At 37.6% G+C, this 19,731-nt stretch overlaps 1 protein-coding gene across 1 annotated transcript in view; it reads right to left on the bottom strand.

Annotated features, from left to right (window-relative positions):
• LOC120524288 (olfactory receptor 10A6-like) overlaps window positions 1-16,094 on the bottom strand; it is a 30,808-nt gene extending 14,714 nt beyond the window's left edge. Inside the window, exons 1-2 of the mRNA XM_039746148.1 lie at window positions 15,828-16,094; window positions 9,322-9,435 (exon numbers count right to left, since the gene is read on the bottom strand). Of these exons, the coding sequence (XP_039602082.1) occupies window positions 9,322-9,435; window positions 15,828-16,094 (381 nt within the window). The remainder of the gene's footprint in view (window positions 1-9,321; window positions 9,436-15,827) is intronic.
• Window positions 16,095-19,731: the final 3,637 nt, after the last annotated feature.

Below are 19,731 nucleotides of genomic sequence, written 5' to 3'. Positions count from 1 at the left end.
TTTACATCAACAGTGATCAGACGACTCAATGCATGTTGCTTTAATATAAAGCGTCAGTTTAGTTTTAATCTAGCTATTTGCCAAGGATGTGTTGAAACCGTGTGATTGGGTAATGCAGCGGCCAATGTTCATACCACTCATTTTCAGTGGCTCCAGGTTGGGGATGTAAAAATAAGATGAATGTGATTTACTTCACAGCACACAAAGGGCTACATTTATTTGTAAAACACAAGGAAATTATTGTGGTTTTCTGTGTTTCCGGTCAGTTTCATGAAGGTTCAAATATTGGTTTAGGATTTAAAAACAAATGTGCAGTTGTTCATAAAAAAAAGAAAAAGTAACACAGTTTTCTCATGACATTTTATAATAAGTAATTATACAACACCAGTAACGGTGACTTGGGTATTCCTAGTTTTCATCCTATTTCTCTGTATGTTTACCATTCATTTGCTCAGAGTTTGATGCGCTTGCTGCTTCCTGAGCAGCTCTTCTTTTCTCAACCCCACTTCTTCTCTTCTTTCGTCGGCATCTTTTCACATTAAAACTGATTGAGTCAGTGTTTGTGTTGCAATTAATTAATAAGTTTTCTTTAATTTTTCACTTGGTTGGGTAAGTGACAGCGAAGGTGGTAGGGATGAGAATGGTGCCCGTACACATGCACCGCCCTGCTGGCCGCTGCAGAGAGTTGATTCTACAATAAAATAAAAATAAAAAGAGGAATGACCTTAGAGGTCAATTGTCACCCTGAAAACTGATAGTAAATGTAATGTAGTATATGCGTACTAAATTTCAGGTCAATAGGTCAAACGGTTTGTGAGCTACGGGTGTTTGAAAATCCTGGACAGACAAACGAACAGCCACGGTAGTGTATTATATATAAAGATATATAGTTATTTTTTAAAGTAATGAGCAACCTAACTAAGTTGCTTTTAGAACATTAGAACACTCTAGACAAGAACAGGCCATTCAGCCCAACAAAGCTCGCCAGTCCTATCCACTTATTTCTTCCAAGAAAACATCAAGTCTTACTGTCTACCACACTACTTGGTAGCTTATTCCAAGTGTCTATCGTTCTTTGTGTAAAGAAAAACTTCCTAATGTTAGTGCGAAATTTACTCTTAACAAGTTTCCAACTGTGTCCCCGTGTTCTTGATGAACTAATTTTAAAATAACAGTCTCTATCCACTGTACTAATTCCCTTCATAATTTTAAACACTTCAATCATGTCACCTCTTAATCTTCTTTAGCTTAAACTGTATAGGCTCAGCTCTTTTTTTTTTATTAATCTTATTGCAATCCATACAAAGCAATCAAGTTTTTACAAAAAGAAAAATTGAGTTAAGAACAGATCAATCCCCACCCCTGAGAAAGAGAGCAAGCCAAACAGTGTAAAATATAAGGCTTGTAAACATACTTAAATTAATAAATTCTCTGTGCTTCATTACCTTATTTTAAAATGTTACTGATTAGCTCCTGCCATGTTTTGAAAAAAGTCTGTACGGATCTTCTAACTGAGTATTTGATTTTTTCCAATTTCAAATAATATAACACATCGGTTTCCCACTGACTTAAAAGAGGAGAGTTTGGGTTCTTCCAGTTTATCAGAATAAGTCTGCGTGCCAAGAGTGTAGTGAATGCAATCACAATTTGTTTGTCTTTCTCCACTTTAAGCCCCTCTGGAAGAACCCCAAACACAGCTGTTAATGGGTTAGGAGGGATTGTGAGTCCAAGGCAGTCTGAAAGGTAAGTAAAAATTTTGGTCCGGAATGATGTTAATTTGGTGCAGGACCAAAAAATGTGACCCAGTGAGGCTGGGACTTGGTTGCAATGTTCGCAGGTTGGATCATGTTTTAGTCAAGACAGATGTGCTCGATATATAATTTTGAGTTGTATAATTGTATGCTTTGCGCATATGGAGCTCGAGTGAATTCTCTGCATTGCTACTTTCCACTCCTTTTCTGATATATTAATTGAGAGATCTTTTTCCCAGTGTCCTCTTGGATCTTTGAAAGGAAGGGATTGTAAAATGATTTTATATATTGTAGAGATGTAGTCCTTGAGACTGAGCAATATTTTTTACAGCATGGATGAGGGTGTAAGATGAGGAAAATCTGGAAGGTTCTGTTTAACAAAGTTCCTGATTTGAAGATAGTGAAAGAAATGTGTAGCTGGAATGTTAAATTTGGAATGTAATTGTTCATAGGATGCAAAGAAGTTGTCTATATAAAGATCTCTAAGCAAGTTAATTCCAAATTTTTTCCAGATACAGTAATCCCTCCTTGATCGCGGGGGTTGCGTTCCAGACCCCCCCGCAATAGGTAAAAATGCGCAAAGTAGAAACCATATGTTTGTATGGTTATTTTTATATATTTTAAGCCCTTATAAACTCTCCCACACTGTTTATAAATGTTCCCCGCAGAGTTATACAGCATAATCGCTTTGTATTCTCTTAGATATCAGGTAAGATTCATTGAAATTATGTATGTAAACACACTGTTTTATATACAGTAAAACCTAAATATTATTTTAAAGATATTGAGTGTCTCCAATATCACATATATTACAGCCATTACGATAGATATGCCACCAGCAATAAATACGTACAATGCAACAAAAATAGTATACAGTAAATGTGTATGTACAGTGACACTAAACGTACGTACATGTACTAAGTACTGTAAGTAGAAAATGAATTATGGTTACTCACCAACAATGACACGATGACTCGTCTGATAACAATGAGTTTAATTTTACTGCACAACAAAGGAGAGCGTTACAGTTCTTCCAAACGAGCCACTTCAGGTGATTGTGTAGCACTGCCGTTGTTCTTCTTCTGGCAGTCTTCAATTCAAATCCCTAAAGCAGATTCCATCCAGACTACTGCCTTATTGCATCCACTTACAACTCGTTTTGCACCCTGGTTAAAAGGACACTGCGGCCGTAGATCTTATATTCCTTTCCTACTTTTTAAATAAAAAGAATCGTAGCCTTCAACAAATCCAAAACATTTACCTTTTTGGCAATCGTTAACATCTTCCGTTTACGCTTGGGCACGGCCCCTGAAGCAGTAGCAGATTGTTTTGGAGCCATAATGAAGGGCTTGACTATGCACAAAGATAAACACAAAAGAGCACAACTCTTTACACAGCGAAACACGTTGATGCTGAATGAGTGAGACGAGACTTCCTGGTTAACACTGCATTCAGCAGGCAGGAACTTAACTGCGTGCTCTGATTGGTTAGCTTCTCAGTCAGGAGAACTTAACTGCGTGCTCTGATTGGTTAGTTTCTCAGTCATCCGCCAATAACGTCCCTTGTATGAAATCAACTGGGCAAACCAACTGAGGAAGCATGTACAGGAAGTAAAAAGACACATTGTCCGCAGAACCCGCGAAGCAGCGCAAAATCCGTGTTATATATTTATTTATGCTTTCATATAAAATCCGGATAGAGTGAAGCCGCGAAAGTCGAAGCGATATAGCGAGGGATTACTGTATTAAAAACTGCATATGTTTGTGAAGGTTGAAAGAGGTGGTTCTCTTGCAGAGGTACCACAGATAGAAGCTACTACGTCTTAAAATGCTTTCTACATTGGTTCCAGATTCTAAGTGAGTGGAGCACAATTGGGTTATTTGTATATTGCAGACAACGTGTATTTATTGGAGCACAGAGCAAGGAATACAAAAAAGTGTTCTTCTATTTGTGTCCAGGTTCTTATGGCCTGTATATTTGCTGCCCAGTAATAAAACTGGAAGTTAGGTAGAGCCATGCCGCCTTCTGCCTTTTGTCTTTGTAGGGTCGCTCTTTTGATGCGTGGATGTTTTGAATTCCAAATAAATGAGGTTATTGTTGAATGATTTATTAATGTACTGTATATTGGAATGTTTTGAAATAAAAAGGAGCTTAGGAAGAATATTCATCTTAACAGTGTTAATTCTTCCAGCTAGTGTGAGATGAAGGGTTGACCATCTATGCAAGTCTTGTTTAATTTTTTCCATGCAGACAGTGAAATTTTGTTGATAAAGAGCTTTATGTTTACTTGTGATGTTTACTCTTAGGTATTTAAACTGTTCTGCAATGATAAAAGGTAGGGTATCTAATCTAATATTATATGCTTGAGAATTCACTGGAAAGAGTACACTTTTATTCAGATTAATTCTGAGACCAGAGATCTTTTGAAATTCTGTGAGTGCTGCTAAGACTGCAGGCACAGAATTTTCTGGGTCCGATATATACAGTACCATATCATCTGCATATAATGAGATTTTCTGTTCCAGTCCTTCTCTGCTAATCCCCTTTATCTGATCAGTATTTCGACAATGTATTGCCAGTGGTTCAATGGCAATGCAAACAGCAGCGTGACAAGGGCATCCTTGTCTAGTGCCACGTTCTAGTTTAAAGTAGTCTGAGCAAATGTTGTTGATGCAAACTGAAGCTTCTGGGTTAGTATACAGTAATTTAATCCATGCACAAATGTTCGGGCCAAACCCAAACTTCTCCAATGTAGTAAAAGGTATTTCCATTCAATCATGTGAATGCTTTTTCTGCATCCAATGATAATAATATTTCTGGGGTGTTTGATTTAGTTGGTGAGTATATTACATTAAACAGGCGTCGAAGATTTGAAGATAAGTGTCGGCCCCTAATAAATCCAGTTTGGTCTTGTGATATTACGAGGGAGCACTTTCTCCATCCTTCTAGCTATGATTTTAGAGAGTATTTTAACGTCGTTATTCAGAAGTGAAATTGGTCTGTATGATGCACATTGTAATAAGTCCTTATTTTGTTTTGGAAAACAGTGATTAGTGCTTGGCGAAAGGTTTGTGGAAGAGATTGGTTATCTCTGGCTTCTGTAAATGTTGCTAATAGGAGGGAGCTAGCTGAGCGGAGAATTTCTTGTAAAATTCTGCAGGGTAGCCATCAGGGCCTGCTGCTTTCCACCTTGGAGTGACTTTATAGCATCTAGTAATTCTGATAATGCAGAGGTTTATCAAGTTCCTCCACACTAAAAGCGTCTATTTGTGGTATCTGTAATGTATCCAGAAATGCATTAGATTGTGTATTGTCTTCTTTAAACTCAGTAGTATATAGGGATTTATAGTAGTCTCTGAAAGTGTGCATTATATTTTTGTGTTGATGATTTTATCTCCGTTCGTGTTGGTGATTACGAGATTGCTTGTGAATTTGTTGAAAAAGCTTATTAGCTTTCTCCATGTTCATAATAATGATGTCTGGATTTGTAAATTAGTTGTTCAGTTTCTTTAGTTGTCAAGAGGTTTAATTCTGAATGTAGAGCCTGCCTTCTCCTATGTAGAGTCTCGCTTGGTAGTCTGGCATGTTCTTCATCTATTTTAGTAATTTCTTTTTATCTCTGCTACTTTCTTGGCTTGGATTTATTTCTGTGGGAAAGATATGAGATAATCTGTCCTCTTAAGAAGGCCTTAAGAGTTTCCCAGAGTATTCCTGCAGAGATCTCGGGGATGTATTTGTCTCTAGAAAGAATTTGATTTGTTTGGATATAAATTCAGTACAATTCTCGTCAGCTAATAGAAGCGGGTTGAGGCCATCTGCGGGTGAGTGTATGGGGCTTAGTAATTTTAGCTCCAAGATCATAGGTGCATGGTCAGAAATAACAATAGCATCGTATTTGCAAGATTTAATCTTAGGCAAGAAGTTATTGTCTATAAAGAAGTAATCAATCCTTGAGTAGCAATGATGTACTGGTGAGTAGAAAGAATATGTTCTTGAATTTGGGTTTAAAAACCTCCAGGCGTTTGATAAGTTGTGATCAGTTATAAACTTTGTAATTATCTTTGTGGTGTTAGATGCTGTTCCCCCTGTGGAGGAAGTCCTATCTAAAAGTGGATTTAGAACACAATTAAAGTCCCCAGCCATTATAACTTTATGAGTGTTTAGATTGGGAATGGATGCAAATAAATTTTGTATAAATTCCTTATCATCAACATTAGGTGCATAAACATTTATCAAAATCATTTTACAGTTAGATAAGTCTCCCATGACCATTACATATCTCCCTTCAGGATCCAATACTACATCTGATGCTACAAATGGTACTGTTCTATGTATGAGAATTCCCACACCTCTAGTTTTCTTTGTAAAACTAGAATGGAACATTTGGCCAGTCCAGTCTTTTGCAGCCGGAACTGATCCTTGCTTAGTAAGTGGGTTTCCTGTAAAAATACTATTTTAGCATTTAGACCTGTTAGGCGAGAGAGTACTTTCTTTCTCTTTAATTCGTGATTCAGGCCTTTAACATTCCAGCTTACAAAGTTAACTGTCCCATCATGGAGACACTGATTCTGAGTTTTTGATGTCATTTTATAGTCTTAACTGGAAGTGAGACAGCTTCGGCCTTAATTTCCTATTTCCCCTAGAGTTGTTGCCATGCAGCTTATTATTACGTTGGTAGTTATAATTATAAAGATTAATAGGATAGATTAGGTATAGATCAAGCCTGCTCTCTTCTCTCTCCCCTTAACCCCCACCTCCCTTTTGCCTCCCTAAGTGAGGCTAAAACCCACTTCACACAGTCCCAGTCCTCTGACATACCCAGAGACAGAGCACGTCCAAAGCAAAACAAGCCAATATAGTCTTTAAAAAGAAAAAAAGAATTTTGCACTTAAAATATATATATAGTCTTCAGCAATTTTAGTGCATTAAGATGATACACCCAGATAATAAACCCGGGTGATGGTGTTAAAAATGTGTCCAGAATAAGCATAACAAGTCTTAATGCAGTAATAGCAATAACAATAAACCAAGGGTATGATATTGAACAGTCTCGTTTAGGGTAGAGATGAAATAATTAGAAAAAAAGAAAAAGAAAAAGTAATTAAGCTCAATAAAACATAAACAGATAGCACCCTAGTAATACTAAGTAATAATGAGAATATATGCTGATAAAAACCCATATTTTAAAAGGAATAGATCAGACAGTAGAATATTAATCCTTGCTTTATCATTAACCGCCATGACTCACTATTATGTATCAGAATAGTCCCGGGATCAGCTTTCTTAATTCCTTTTCTGCTTCTTCCTTGCTAGCGAAGACATAGAATTGACCCTGCCATTCCACTTTCAGTTTTGCCAGATACAAGAGGCTGTATTTGACGCTGGCTTGCCATAACCGCTGTTTAATGTTGTAGAAGGCTGCGCGTTTAGTAGCTGTTGCTGGAGAGAAGTCCGGGAAGATACGAATGTGGTTATTTTAATATATAATATCTTCCTTGTTTCTGAGGAGTGCCATCACCTGTAGCTTCAATGATAATCGTTCAAAACGAACTATAAAAGATCTGGGTCTGGGTCTAACGGCGTTTGATCCGCGTACGCGGTAAGCCGCTGCTATCTCAGATTCTGCTTTAAAGTCGTCCCTGATTAGAAAAAAGTTCAGCTGCGAATTTCACATGGTTTGAACTTTCTCGATTCTCAGGCAGACCTTCAATTCTGACGTTATACCTTCTACTTCCATCTTCCAAAGCAGCCAGTCTGTCTCTGAGTTTTTTGTATTCGGAGCTCACATTTTCTGCTTTTTCTTCAGCACTGGTAGCTACATTTTCTACTAATTCAATCCTAGTCATGAATGTCTCCTTGAGATCCTCCAATTGATCAGTGAGCGTTTCAATTTTACCCAGCACCTGTCTCATCTCCACTTGCATTTCTTTTCTCAACCTTTGCATTGCCTGTTGCAGCATCAGCCGTTGCGTTTCGTTTGCTTGTTTCAACTCCTGCCGCTGTGTTTCGTTTGCTTGTTGCCATTCCTGTTTCAATTCCTGTTTCAGTCTCTCATGTGCCTTTGCCCTTGCTTTCTCATTTGCCTTCTCGGTTTTCTTTATATCTTGTATGAGCTCAGTGAGCATCACCTCCAGTTTAGATATTTCAATTGTGCTTTCTTGTACCGTAGGTGAAGCGTCAGGCTCTACTGTAGCCTGTGTCCCCGCTATTCCCGGCTCGCGTGGAGTAATTGAGATTGCGAACTGTAAGGCCTTTTCCAGTTTCAGATGTTCTTCTCCGATCAGCGAGCTATCGAGATCTGCACTCGCGATCGTACATTCGCTCCCCATTTCACTCTCAGCCGGCGATGATGTAGCGGACCTTGGTCCCGAGGAGTCTGTACTTTCGCCCAGCTGATCCAGGTCTCTCTCTGAAAGGCCGTATCTTGAGCTAGGGCTTGCTGATCTTAGCTTGGGTGCAGCTTTAGTTTTCAATTCTTTCGGACCCCCTTTCTTGCTGGCCATGTTTATATATGCTTACATATATACTGTAGCAGTCTCCTTAGGGTTGAATAGATACAGGATATCTCAGGATAATAAGCAAATAATATGAAAAATAACACCACTGCTAGCGAAGCTCCACTTCAGACGTCCATCTCTCGCATCGGACGAGACCAAAATCCCAACTCAGCTCTTTTAATCTTTCCTCATAATTAAACCCCTGTAGCCCTAGAATCAGCCTAGTCAATCTTCTCTGGACCTTTTCTAGTGTGGCTATGTCCTTTTTGTAGCCTGGAGACCAAAACTGCACACAGTACTCCAGATGAGGCCTCACCAGTGCATTATAAAGGTTGAGCAGAACCTCCTTGGACTTGTACTCTACACATCGTGTTATATAACCTGACATTCTGTTAGCCTTCTTAATGGCTTCTGAACACTGTCGGGAAGTCGATAGTTTAGAGTCCACTATGACTCCTAAATCCTTCTCATAAGGTGTACTCTCGATTTCCAGACCGCCCATTGTGTATTCAAACCTAACATTTTTACTTCCTATGTGTAATACTTTACATTAAGAAAAACACTATATAAATGTAATGAATTATTATGATTATTATTTACTGACATTAAATTTCATCTGCCTAATTCTGTATGCTATCCAAGAACTTCTGTAATGATATAACGGATTCCAAATTATCTGCTAATCCACCTATCTTGGTATCATCTGTAAAAACCAGCTTGTTACTTATGTTCCTATCTAAATCATTTATATATATTAAAAAAGCAGCTGCCCTAGCATTGACTCCTGTGGAAAACCACTCTTAACATCGGCCAGTTCTGATGAGGTTCCTCTCAACATCACCCTCTGCTTCCTGTGTCTGAGCCAATTCTGGACCCATCTTTAAAGTAACACTCACTACACTACTCAGGAGCTTCTTTTTGGATTCATGGCAGCTGACGATAAGTTTTAACTCTTTCTTGCATAGTTTAATGACATTGGAACATTTTCCCAAGAAGAACTCCACAGGTGGACTTTCGCACGTTAAATGCAGGTATTTATGAAACCAGGTTTCTGCATTAACTGGATGACTCACCTTATCCCAGTTTTGGGTGTGCATGTCGATGCACTCATTGATGAGATGGCTTACAGAGAAAAGTATTGCCTTGCAACATGCTGATGCCAGGACAATAAACTCTCCCTTTAATATCTGCAAGACCAAATAACAGGTTATAGACTCCAGGAAACAAGCAGCAGACCATATTCCCTTCTATGGCATATGGAATTCTATGGAGAGGATCATTTCTTGTTGTCAGGTACAAGCCAGTTTGCAACACTCCCAAAATCAGGAACAAATACAGCACAGCTTTGCAAGACCTAAGACCTCATTTATAAAACCTTGCTTAGAATACATAATAAAATTTTGTTTACGCGAGAAAGGCAAAATTGGTATACAGACAAAAAAAAAAACTGGATTTATAAAACTGTACGTACGCCATGTGTTACACCAAGTTCCTTTAAAAATCTCTGTTCAACTATGTTCATATTCATGATCTAATCACCATATAAATTGGCCATGTTCTTGAGTGACGTCTATACTACAAATCACAGAAGAACTCAGAAAACGAATTAAGTGAATGTGATCTTGAGGTATTACTGACTGAAATGGAGACCACAGAAACATTCTTTTCGCTAATCTCTCTGCAGGAGTTGCAAATAAAACAAAAAGAAAACACAAGAGTGGGAGAAAGTGACAGCAGCAGAGCGCAGAGAGCAATAGCAATGTACCATCATATGGCAGAAACAAAAGGAACTACAGTGTGTATTGATGCAGACTGGTCAGAACTGTGATACATTAAGAATATTCTTTTTGAACTCGTAGAAAAATAAAATAAAATAATTTAGCCAAGTAAATGTCAATATTGCAAAATAAAAGTTTATTTACATTTAACGTACAGTACAACTCCAAACATCTTGGCATTGCCATTGCGTTGATGTCCTGAGGGAGATAGTGTGGGTCATTCCTGCCTATGTCAGGTGGCAGAGGCAGTTCCATTTTTCTGAACTATGTTGCATAGTACGGCACAAACTATCACAATGTGGCCTACCTCTGTGGGGTTGTACAGCTGTGTGATGCCTGATAGGTCTAAAATATCGCCATCTACCTTTTAATGAACCAATGGTCCATTCTATCACTGACTGTGTGTGGGAGTGCATTTCATTATATCTTTTCTATTGTTTTGTTTTCTTTGAGGGTTAGTGAATGGTGCAATTCTGAGGGGGTCCACACTATCAACTGAAAGAAAGATTATACAAGTTGTGCTGTGTGATGTACGACATAACTAGAAATGGCAGCGTTAGTATTTTTGAAGGATATTGCCAATGGCAGTCTATGCAAGGAATGGCATTTTTGGAATTGCAATGATTTTTTGGCTCAATACTGTCTTAGAAGCTCATTTAAACTTCCTGGAGCTGTCCACTCTTTTTTTGATGAATTGGTTCCTGCATTACAGGAACTATAATGCAGTAATCACGTGATCCCTGATCCGTTGCAGTTTTCCACAGCTGTAGGGTATTTTGCAACAGGTGCTTTTCACCATGATACAAGAATGATGCAATCATCCCTGAACTGCGTCATGTCATCTGTATGAAACGGTATAATTAAGATGCTAATATACAGATACATTCAATTTCCTTATGGACAGGTTGAAATCAAAAGTCATCTTGCAGCAATTAATGATTTTCCTAATGTCGTCAGCATTATTGACTGCACATGTGTCACAGTAAAGGCATTGTCACAGAATCAATTTCCTTTAGTAATCAGAATGCACTTTCATTCAGTTCATATACAACTAATATGTGATGCTCAAATGTGTTTGTGTAACTTTGTTATGAGGTAGCCTGGCTGAACCCATGATTGTTGAGTTTTTTTACATAGTGGCGTGGTTAAGTAGACATATAGGTCTTGCTGTGTGTAATGGTTGGCTTCTTGGTAACGCTGCCATTGTCAGTTATGCCGTACAATATACAGCACACCCTTTTAATAGACAAAACAGATTGGCTACACACTAAGGCAATTAACATTAAGCATATACATCAGGGTTATTACCGACACTGAAGACAGCTTTATTGAGAGAACATGTCAGTAAACTGTGGGAGAATTAGTTTAACAACATTGGATTGTGATTGATGGCTTTGACGTAACGTTAAACCAGTTTTTCATGCTAAATTCGCATTTTATAAACCTTGACTTTTTCATAAGAAATAGCTTATACATGTTTCCAAGTATAAACCATACATTTTAATTTTAACTTCATCAGCTTCCCTATATATTTTTAGAAGTTATGTTTTTTTTTGTCTGTTTTTCCGGGGTAAATATTGTTTCTTAGTTAGTTAGTTCAAAGTTCATACTGCAAAAGTAATACATGTTCTTCTATATTAAAAAATGCATTTTTTGTCTTTGTAATTAAGTAACCACTACACATTTTACATAAAGAAATCAGTTTATATACCTGACGCATGTTCTTTATTTACCTATGTAATGTCTTTGCATTTGGGAAATTTTCAACATAACATCATTAGAAATGTGAAAAAAGGAATACAGTGATCCCTCGCTATATCGCGCTTCGACTTTCGCGGCTTCACTCCATCCTGCATTTTCAATTAAGAATATCTAAATATATATCACAGATTTTTCGCTGGTTCGCGGATTTCTGCAGACAATGGGTCTTTTAATTTATGGTACATGCTTCCTCAGTTGGTTTGCCCAGTTGATTTCATACAAGGGACGCTATTAGCGGATGGCTGAGAAGCTACCCAATCAGAGCGCGTATTACATATTAAATACTCCTAAATGATATAAGATATGCTTCCCGCGAAAACTTCAAAGCTCTAACAGCCTGTATTGATTTTTGAATGTTTGCTTTTCTCTGCCTCTCTATCTCTCTCTCTGACATTCTCTGCTCCTGACAGAGGGGGTGTGAGCAGAGGGGCTGTTTGCACATAGGCTGTTTGATTAGAAGATATGGACGGGGACGCGCCTGTAAAAAATGCTGAAAGACTACCTTCACATTGATCCTTTCATTGCGGCTGCTTTATTGCGGTGCTTCCCATACTTAAAAGCCCAACAGCCCTATTGATTTTTGCTTGTTTACTTTTCTCATGCACTCTCTCTCTGACATTCTCTGCTCCTGACACACACACTCCTTTGAAGAGGAAGATATGTTTGCATTCTTTTAATTGTGAAAAAGAACTGTCATCTCTGTCTTTTCATGGAGCACAGTTTAAACTTTTGACTAAAGGGTGTTATTTCATGTCTAGAGGGCTCTAATAATGTTAAAAAACGTATTTAGAAGGTTGTAAACAGGTTTTCTATGCTCTAACTGTGAAAATATTAGATTTATAAATAAAAAATCCTACTTTATGGAAATTCATTTATCTGTCTGGAGCGGATTAACAGCGATAAATGAGGGTTTACTGTATAACTGTGCAGAGAATATTTATAAACAGTGTGGGAGAGTTTCTAAGGGCTTAAAATATATAAAAATAACCATACAAACATATGGTTTCTACTTCGCTGGATTTTTCACCTATCGCGGGGGGTTCTGGAACGCAACCCCCGCGATCGAGGAGGGATTACTGTAATATATACTGTATGTGTCTTTAGTAAAACAATCCCTGATGGTGTATTCAGGTAAACTGCTTTCAAAAACAGAGAGAGACACGTACTAGCATCTATTAAACATGCAGGGGATTAGGCACAAGATACTTATTTATAAATAAAAAAATTCTATGCAAATGATTAAACAGTCTCTGAGGTAAATTCAACCAGAGACATATGACCTAACAATCCAGAAAGTTTTAATTCCTTGTTGTATTTATGTATCAAAACAGAATTCGGTAACCAAAAAAAAATCCTTAACCAAAGAAAACTGAGCACATGCAGCAAAGATTTGTCTTGAAAAGCTTAAAACTGGGATAACAAGAGTGCTGTGGTGTCATATTTTAAATAATTTTCTTGATGATTCACATATGACAAAGTCACAACAAAGATGATCGCGAAAATTACCTCACCAAAGTGTCAAAAATGTTTAAGTCACCATTCCAATGTTAAAAAACAACCTAACACAATAAAGCCAAAACACAAACTCAAAAGGATGTGTGAAATTTATATAGGACCATAAAAATAACGAGACTCGCATCATGTTCCCTTTTGAATTAGATATTGGACTTGCCTGTGTCACCTTGGTGGTACTGTATCTTGGCAGAGAAATTTACATATACTGTAGCATCACAAAGATGGTGGGCACTAGTCCAGCCTAAGTTTCTGCGTGCTACAGAATATTCCTATCTGAGATGGGCATTGTGCTGTTTAGCTTCACAGATGTTAAAGTGATCAACCCCTCCTGAATTCTACGCCTTAACTGTTCCAATATTGTGTATAGGGGTATATGATTTGGAATGTGGAGAGGTAATAAGCCAGTCGAGTGGACCCTGTTATGTATATGCAAGATGCCTGAGAATTATTGTTGAGTGCAAGAAAATCAGGATATGATAAAGCAGCAGCATGAGGAGACAAGCAAGGGTGAAAATACCAAGACAGCAAAACTAAACTGAGTAACAAAAATCTCAAAAGCCAAGATGGAAATGGAGGTGAAATTCAGAAAGAGGTCATAACTAAAATACAGTTCAGACTGCTATGGCCTACTTGGATTAAAGCAAACTATTGATAAGAATATAGGCAACCATACTTATACTATTATTTCTATGACATCATCAGTATGACGACCAATCAAATTCAAAGGTATCGCAAAATAAAGAAAATAAGTCGCTATCCAAAATCAACTTTGGAACTTCACTTTTGAACGTGGAATATACAGAATTAGTATTCACAAGTGCAAACCCCCCAAAATATACAAAACCATGCATATAACAATAGCTCAACACTACTGGCTCTTAAGCTGTTTTTCTAATTTAATTTTAGTAGTGTTTCTCATAATTTGTAGAGGTGTTCAAAGCCAACCTGGGTTCTGGAAGCCATTTATTCAAGTCCTGATGGTGAACACACATAAAGAAGGCCAACATGGTCTTCTGATTAATGTTCACTCCTTTAGTCAGATAAGTCTGGGGGTGATATGATGCTGCTACAGTCCTTCTCATTCTTTAGGCAGCACATAACTCTTCGAAAATTTAACTCATTAATTGGGGACCATGAGATACTTTTCAGACCAACAGTAGGTGAAGATTTTGTTCTTTAGATTGCAGCAGATCAGAGCTGCAACTATTTAGTGAAGTTGCTTATCACTATAATCAGGATTGTTTTCCACAGTGTCATGGCAGAAAATAGTCCCATCAAATCCAATAACAACAACACCACAGTGAAGGTCAACTGTAGATGTCCAAGATGCTTACCAGGTGGAGTTTGTACTGTTGATAGGTCTTCATATGCTGCCACACATCTTTATAGAATGCTGGCTACCAGACCAGCTCCAAGATCCTCAGTATGGTCTTCAATTATCACAGATGTGCACTGACAGGACCGCTGTAGTGATTTAAGAACTCAGTGAAACATTCCTGTAGAACCATTTTATTCCTTCTTGGGTTGTTGGTATTGTCTCTAAAGGACCCCCTTGGACATCACTGAGATGTATGCAGCTAGGTTACAGGTTAGGTTTTTCTTCCTAAACGTCCCTGCCTCACAGGACTTATTAATTACATATGTTTTGTCCTGCATGGTCAGGGACAAGATGGGAGATGGAGCTTGTGGTGCCACAAAACAAAAATCTCCATGGTTGGCAGCCCTAAAGATAAGGCATTTGTGACAATGTTAATACAGCCCATTTTGTACAAGTCTCTAAAAGAAACATCTTGAAGACACAACGGCGGTTTGATAAACCTGAAAAGTCAGTGTGTTATGGTCAACGTACATCTTTAAATCAACCCCCTTTGGACAACCACCAAACACAATTTTCCATATGGTGAATTGTTGAGCTCAGCACCATACAAAATTTGGGATGCCTAGGCTACCTTTTCTTTATTGGATTAGGATAGATTAGATTAGATAAACTTTATTAATCCCATGGGAAAATTCTACTGCATACAGCAATACTAACACAAAAGACAAAAATACAGACTCACACTGCAAATAATACAGCCAAGCTATCAATCAATTAATCAATAAAAAAAAATAAACATAACAAGTACATCGGGTGGAAGCATTGAATTGCCTGGTAGCAGTGGGTAGAAAAGAGTCTCAGAGGCGCTTCTTAGCACACCGTGGTAGAATGAGCCTAGGGCTAAATGTACTCCAAGAGCGCACCATCTGGAGGGGATGGAGGGGATTTCTCATGATAGCAATTCATTTTCCCACCATCCTCTTTTCTACAACAGCTTCCAGTGTGTCCAGGATTCACTCTGTGATGGAGCAGACTTTCTTGATAAGTTTGTTCAGACATTGTGCTTCTTTTATGCTCAGGTGGTTTCCCCAGGAGACTGCAATGTAGAACACCACACTGGCTACTATGGACTGGTAGAACATTTCCAGCAACTTGCTGCATACATCAAAAGACTTAAGTTTCTGTAGCAAGTCCATTCTGGTCTGGCCTTCTCGTCCAGCACCACTGTGTTGTCAGACCAGTCCAGTTTGTCGTGTATGTGAACTCCCAGGTACTTCTGGCTCTGCACCACTTCCACTTCCCCCCACCGAATGGTTGTTGGTCTCGGAGGCTGCTTGGCACACTGGAAGTCCACCTTCAGCTCTTTCTCTTTGCTGATGTTGAGTTGCAGGTTGTACTCTCTGTACCACAATACTAAGTCCTCCACAATGAGGTACATCCAGTAAAACCCTTCAAGAAAACCCACACTTGTCATTTTTATGTGGAAATGCTGTGTTGTTTAAGCTCTCTGCGGCTGCGCTGCACAAACAGCACAGAATAAGACAGAAAAATTTGGATTAAAAAATGGTGATCCAGTCATTGAGAACTGAGGGTATAACAGTGGGAAGCCTAGAGAATTAACTTTCAAATAATGATAAAATTATTTATTCATTCACCCTTTTTATTTTAATAATACGTATACAGAAAAGATGTATATTATTATCAAATCAAAAAATGAATCATGCGTTACGATTACAGTTTTAAAATACAAATGTACATCTCTGCATATTTATTTTTTAATGTTTACTTACATCCTTAAATATCCTTAATTCTGATTATTGGATATTTACAGTCCACTCAGTTTTTAGAAAAGTATATCAAGGTTTGTACTGGATTATTTTTCACTACCAAGAATATTATCTAGTAAGTTAACAGTTTCTAATGATTTTAGATGGCAATTAATTTATTTTTTGGAAAAATTGAATAATGGTTAAAACATTTTTTAGCAGCTTCCTTAAATTTCTGATTACTTAAACTGTAAATCATGGGGTTCACCATTGGAATTAAGAGACAGTTTAAGCTGCCTACTAAAATGCGCCAGTCATTCAAAAAGTCATCCAATTCTAACTCCACAAATGTAATCGAAGCAGAAAGATAATATATTAGCACAACAATCACGTGAGAAGAGCACTTTGAAAAGGCCTTTGCTCGGCTCTCTGTTGTTTTTAACTTTAAAACAGAAAGTACAATTCTGATGTAGGTCCAGAGCACATAAAGCAAAGGCACCACATTGACAACAATAGCAAGTGCAAAAGTTCCACTGGCATGATCAGCAATGTTGGCACAAGCCAGGGAAATGACCGCAGGATAGTCGCAATAACAGTGCATGACTTTATCAGAAGCACAGTAAGACAGATTGCTTGCTAATATTATGGGGGCAGCTGGAATTAGAAAGCCCAGTGTCCAGGAGGTAGCCATTATTACCAAACATGTCTTGACATTTATAATTACATTATAATGGAGTGGTTTCACTACAGCAATATATCGATCATACGCCATTGCTGCTACCATGCAGTTTTCTACAACTCCGACAGAATTAATAATATACATTTGTCCGAAGCAAGCAGGCAGAGTAATTTTGTCATTATATTCAAGCAGACCTGCTAAGAGTTTGGGTATAATTGCTGTAGTTATCAGTACATCTAACAGGGATAAATTGAAAAGAAAAAAGTACATGGGTGTGTGAAGCCGGTGGTCCAATGAAACCAGAAGGAGGATAAGGAGATTCGCTGTTACAATAATTAACAGAAGAATAAGAAATCCAAGAAACAGAATTATCCTATAATCTGAAAGAGCTGAAAAGCAAACCAGCTCAAATTTAGTGAAGTAGCTGGTCTTGGAGCCATTCAATTCAGCATTGCTGATGTCATCCTGGAAAGACAGAAAGATGAAAGCAAATGTCACTCATTATTTAGTGCATCTTCACGTCTTATTAAAATGACATGTAATGGAATTAAGATCTTTGTGAAGGTCATGCATAAGCTTTATGGGCAGGGATTAATGAGCACCTTAGGACAAATAAGAAGTCGTGTTTCTTATACCTACCACTTTTAATATATTTAACTAGTTTGGAACTTTACATAATACGTTGTACTTAATTCAGAGGAGTTCTTCTGGAGTATCTCATTTATCTAAAGCTGATTGATGAAAATGAAAATATATTGAAATTAGACCTGGGAAAAGTTAACACGTTAATTTTTGCAATTAATGTGGCCTGTTTACCGCATTAGGAAATATTGTCGCATCCCGCATCGGCAAGAAAATAAACACCTCAGGGAATGCTTTAGCCAAGGCAGCATTTTCATGCATTTTGTTTTTACATTACAAAATAAAAATAAAGTTAAGTATGTACCTAAAAATTACATACACATCCAGTCCCATATTTATATACTACCTGTAAAAGTTTTATGAAATAAAATTTTCATTTAAAGATTTGAAATTTGAATTAGGCAATTTCACAATGATATTCCGAATGTCTATACATAGCGCTGTTGTTCAGTTTCTTGATTTATGCAGTAGTTGCAGGGGAGAGGGAGGAAAGGGGATGGGGAGAGAGTTTTACGGCAGTCCTGGTGCAATGCTAGAGAAAAGTCGTAAAGGTAAAAATTACACCCTATGTTTTTTTCATTTCATTTTTCTGCAAGAAGATTGAATCAAAGTCATATCGCATTTATCTCTGAGTGGAACTCAAACCAAAATAAGTCTCTAGTACCTCTGTATTTAACTCGCTGGTCTGCCATGTAGCTTACACTGCTGTCTGCTCAAATGTAATGACACAATTACACAGAAGTGTAATGATTATCCTGACCCATTATTTCAGTTTGCAGTATCTTTGCTAATTTATGCTAATTTAATTTATTATTAAGGCACACCACGGTTCTACCAGCCACAAAAGCATTAAATCTCTTAGATGTGCTAAACTTTCCAAAGAGATAAGACAGGGGGGTGGCAAAAAAGCAGCTTGGAGATTGACATTCGCAGAGAGTATAATTTTTTAATCATTGATGGTGATGAACAATTTCAGTTAGGATTTGCTGATTTTTAATACAAGTTTTAATATATGTCTACATAAGAGATGCTTATTCTTTCAGTTAAATTAGTCTTTAGCAGTGCATTCAAAGTCAACAGTCATTTTGATTGTTTTTTACTTTGACACATCTGTTTCATATGCTATACCAATCTGAGAATACGTTGGCTTCTTTTCTTATTGCTTTCTTTTCAACTTGCCTTTTAGGAAGGCATTGAAATTCAAGTTGTACTTGTTTTTATTAAAAATTCAGGTTTAAGGTCATTCTTTAAGTTTTAAGTTTGTGTTGACTGCACATTAATTTTGTGATTCAGTGTGTATTTACTTTATTATTTATCTAATACTTTTATAATTACAAGTGTTAATTTTAGATGTGATTAATTGTGATTACATATGTTTACAGTGCATCCGGAAAGTATTCATTGCGCTTCACTTTTTCCATATTTTGTTATGTTACAGCCTTATTCCAAAATGGATCAAATTCATTTTTTTTCCCGCAGAATTCTAAACACAACACCCCATAATGACAACGTGAAAAAAGTTTACTTGAGGTTTTTGCAAATTTATTAAAAATAAAAAAACTGAGAAATCACATGTACATAAGTATTCACAGCCTTTGCCATGAAGCTCAAAACTGAGCTCAGGTGCATCCTGTTTCCCCTGATCATCCTTGAGATGTTTCTGCAACTTATTTGGAGTCCACCTGTGGTAAATTCAGTTGATTGGACATGATTTGGAAAGGCACACACCTGTCTATATAAGGTCCCACAGTTGACAGTTCATGTCAGAGCACAAACCATGCATGAAGTCAAAGGAATTGTCTGTAGACCTCCGAGACAGGATTGTCTCAAGGCACAAATCTGGGGAAGGTTACAGAAAAATTTCTGCTGCTTTGAAGGTCCCAATGAGCACAGTGGCCTCCATCATCCGTAAGTGGAAGAAGTTCGAAACCACCAGGACTCTTCCTAGAGCTGGCCAGCCATCTAAACTGAGCGATCGGGGGAGAAGGGCCTTAGTCAGGGAGGTGACCAAGAACCCGACAGTG

Source organism: Polypterus senegalus, chromosome 2 (assembly GCF_016835505.1).
Source record: "Polypterus senegalus isolate Bchr_013 chromosome 2, ASM1683550v1, whole genome shotgun sequence".
Lineage (NCBI taxonomy): Eukaryota > Metazoa > Chordata > Cladistia > Polypteriformes > Polypteridae > Polypterus > Polypterus senegalus.
Note: the sequence above shows the minus strand (reverse complement) of the source record. Positions and strands in the feature narration are given on the sequence as shown.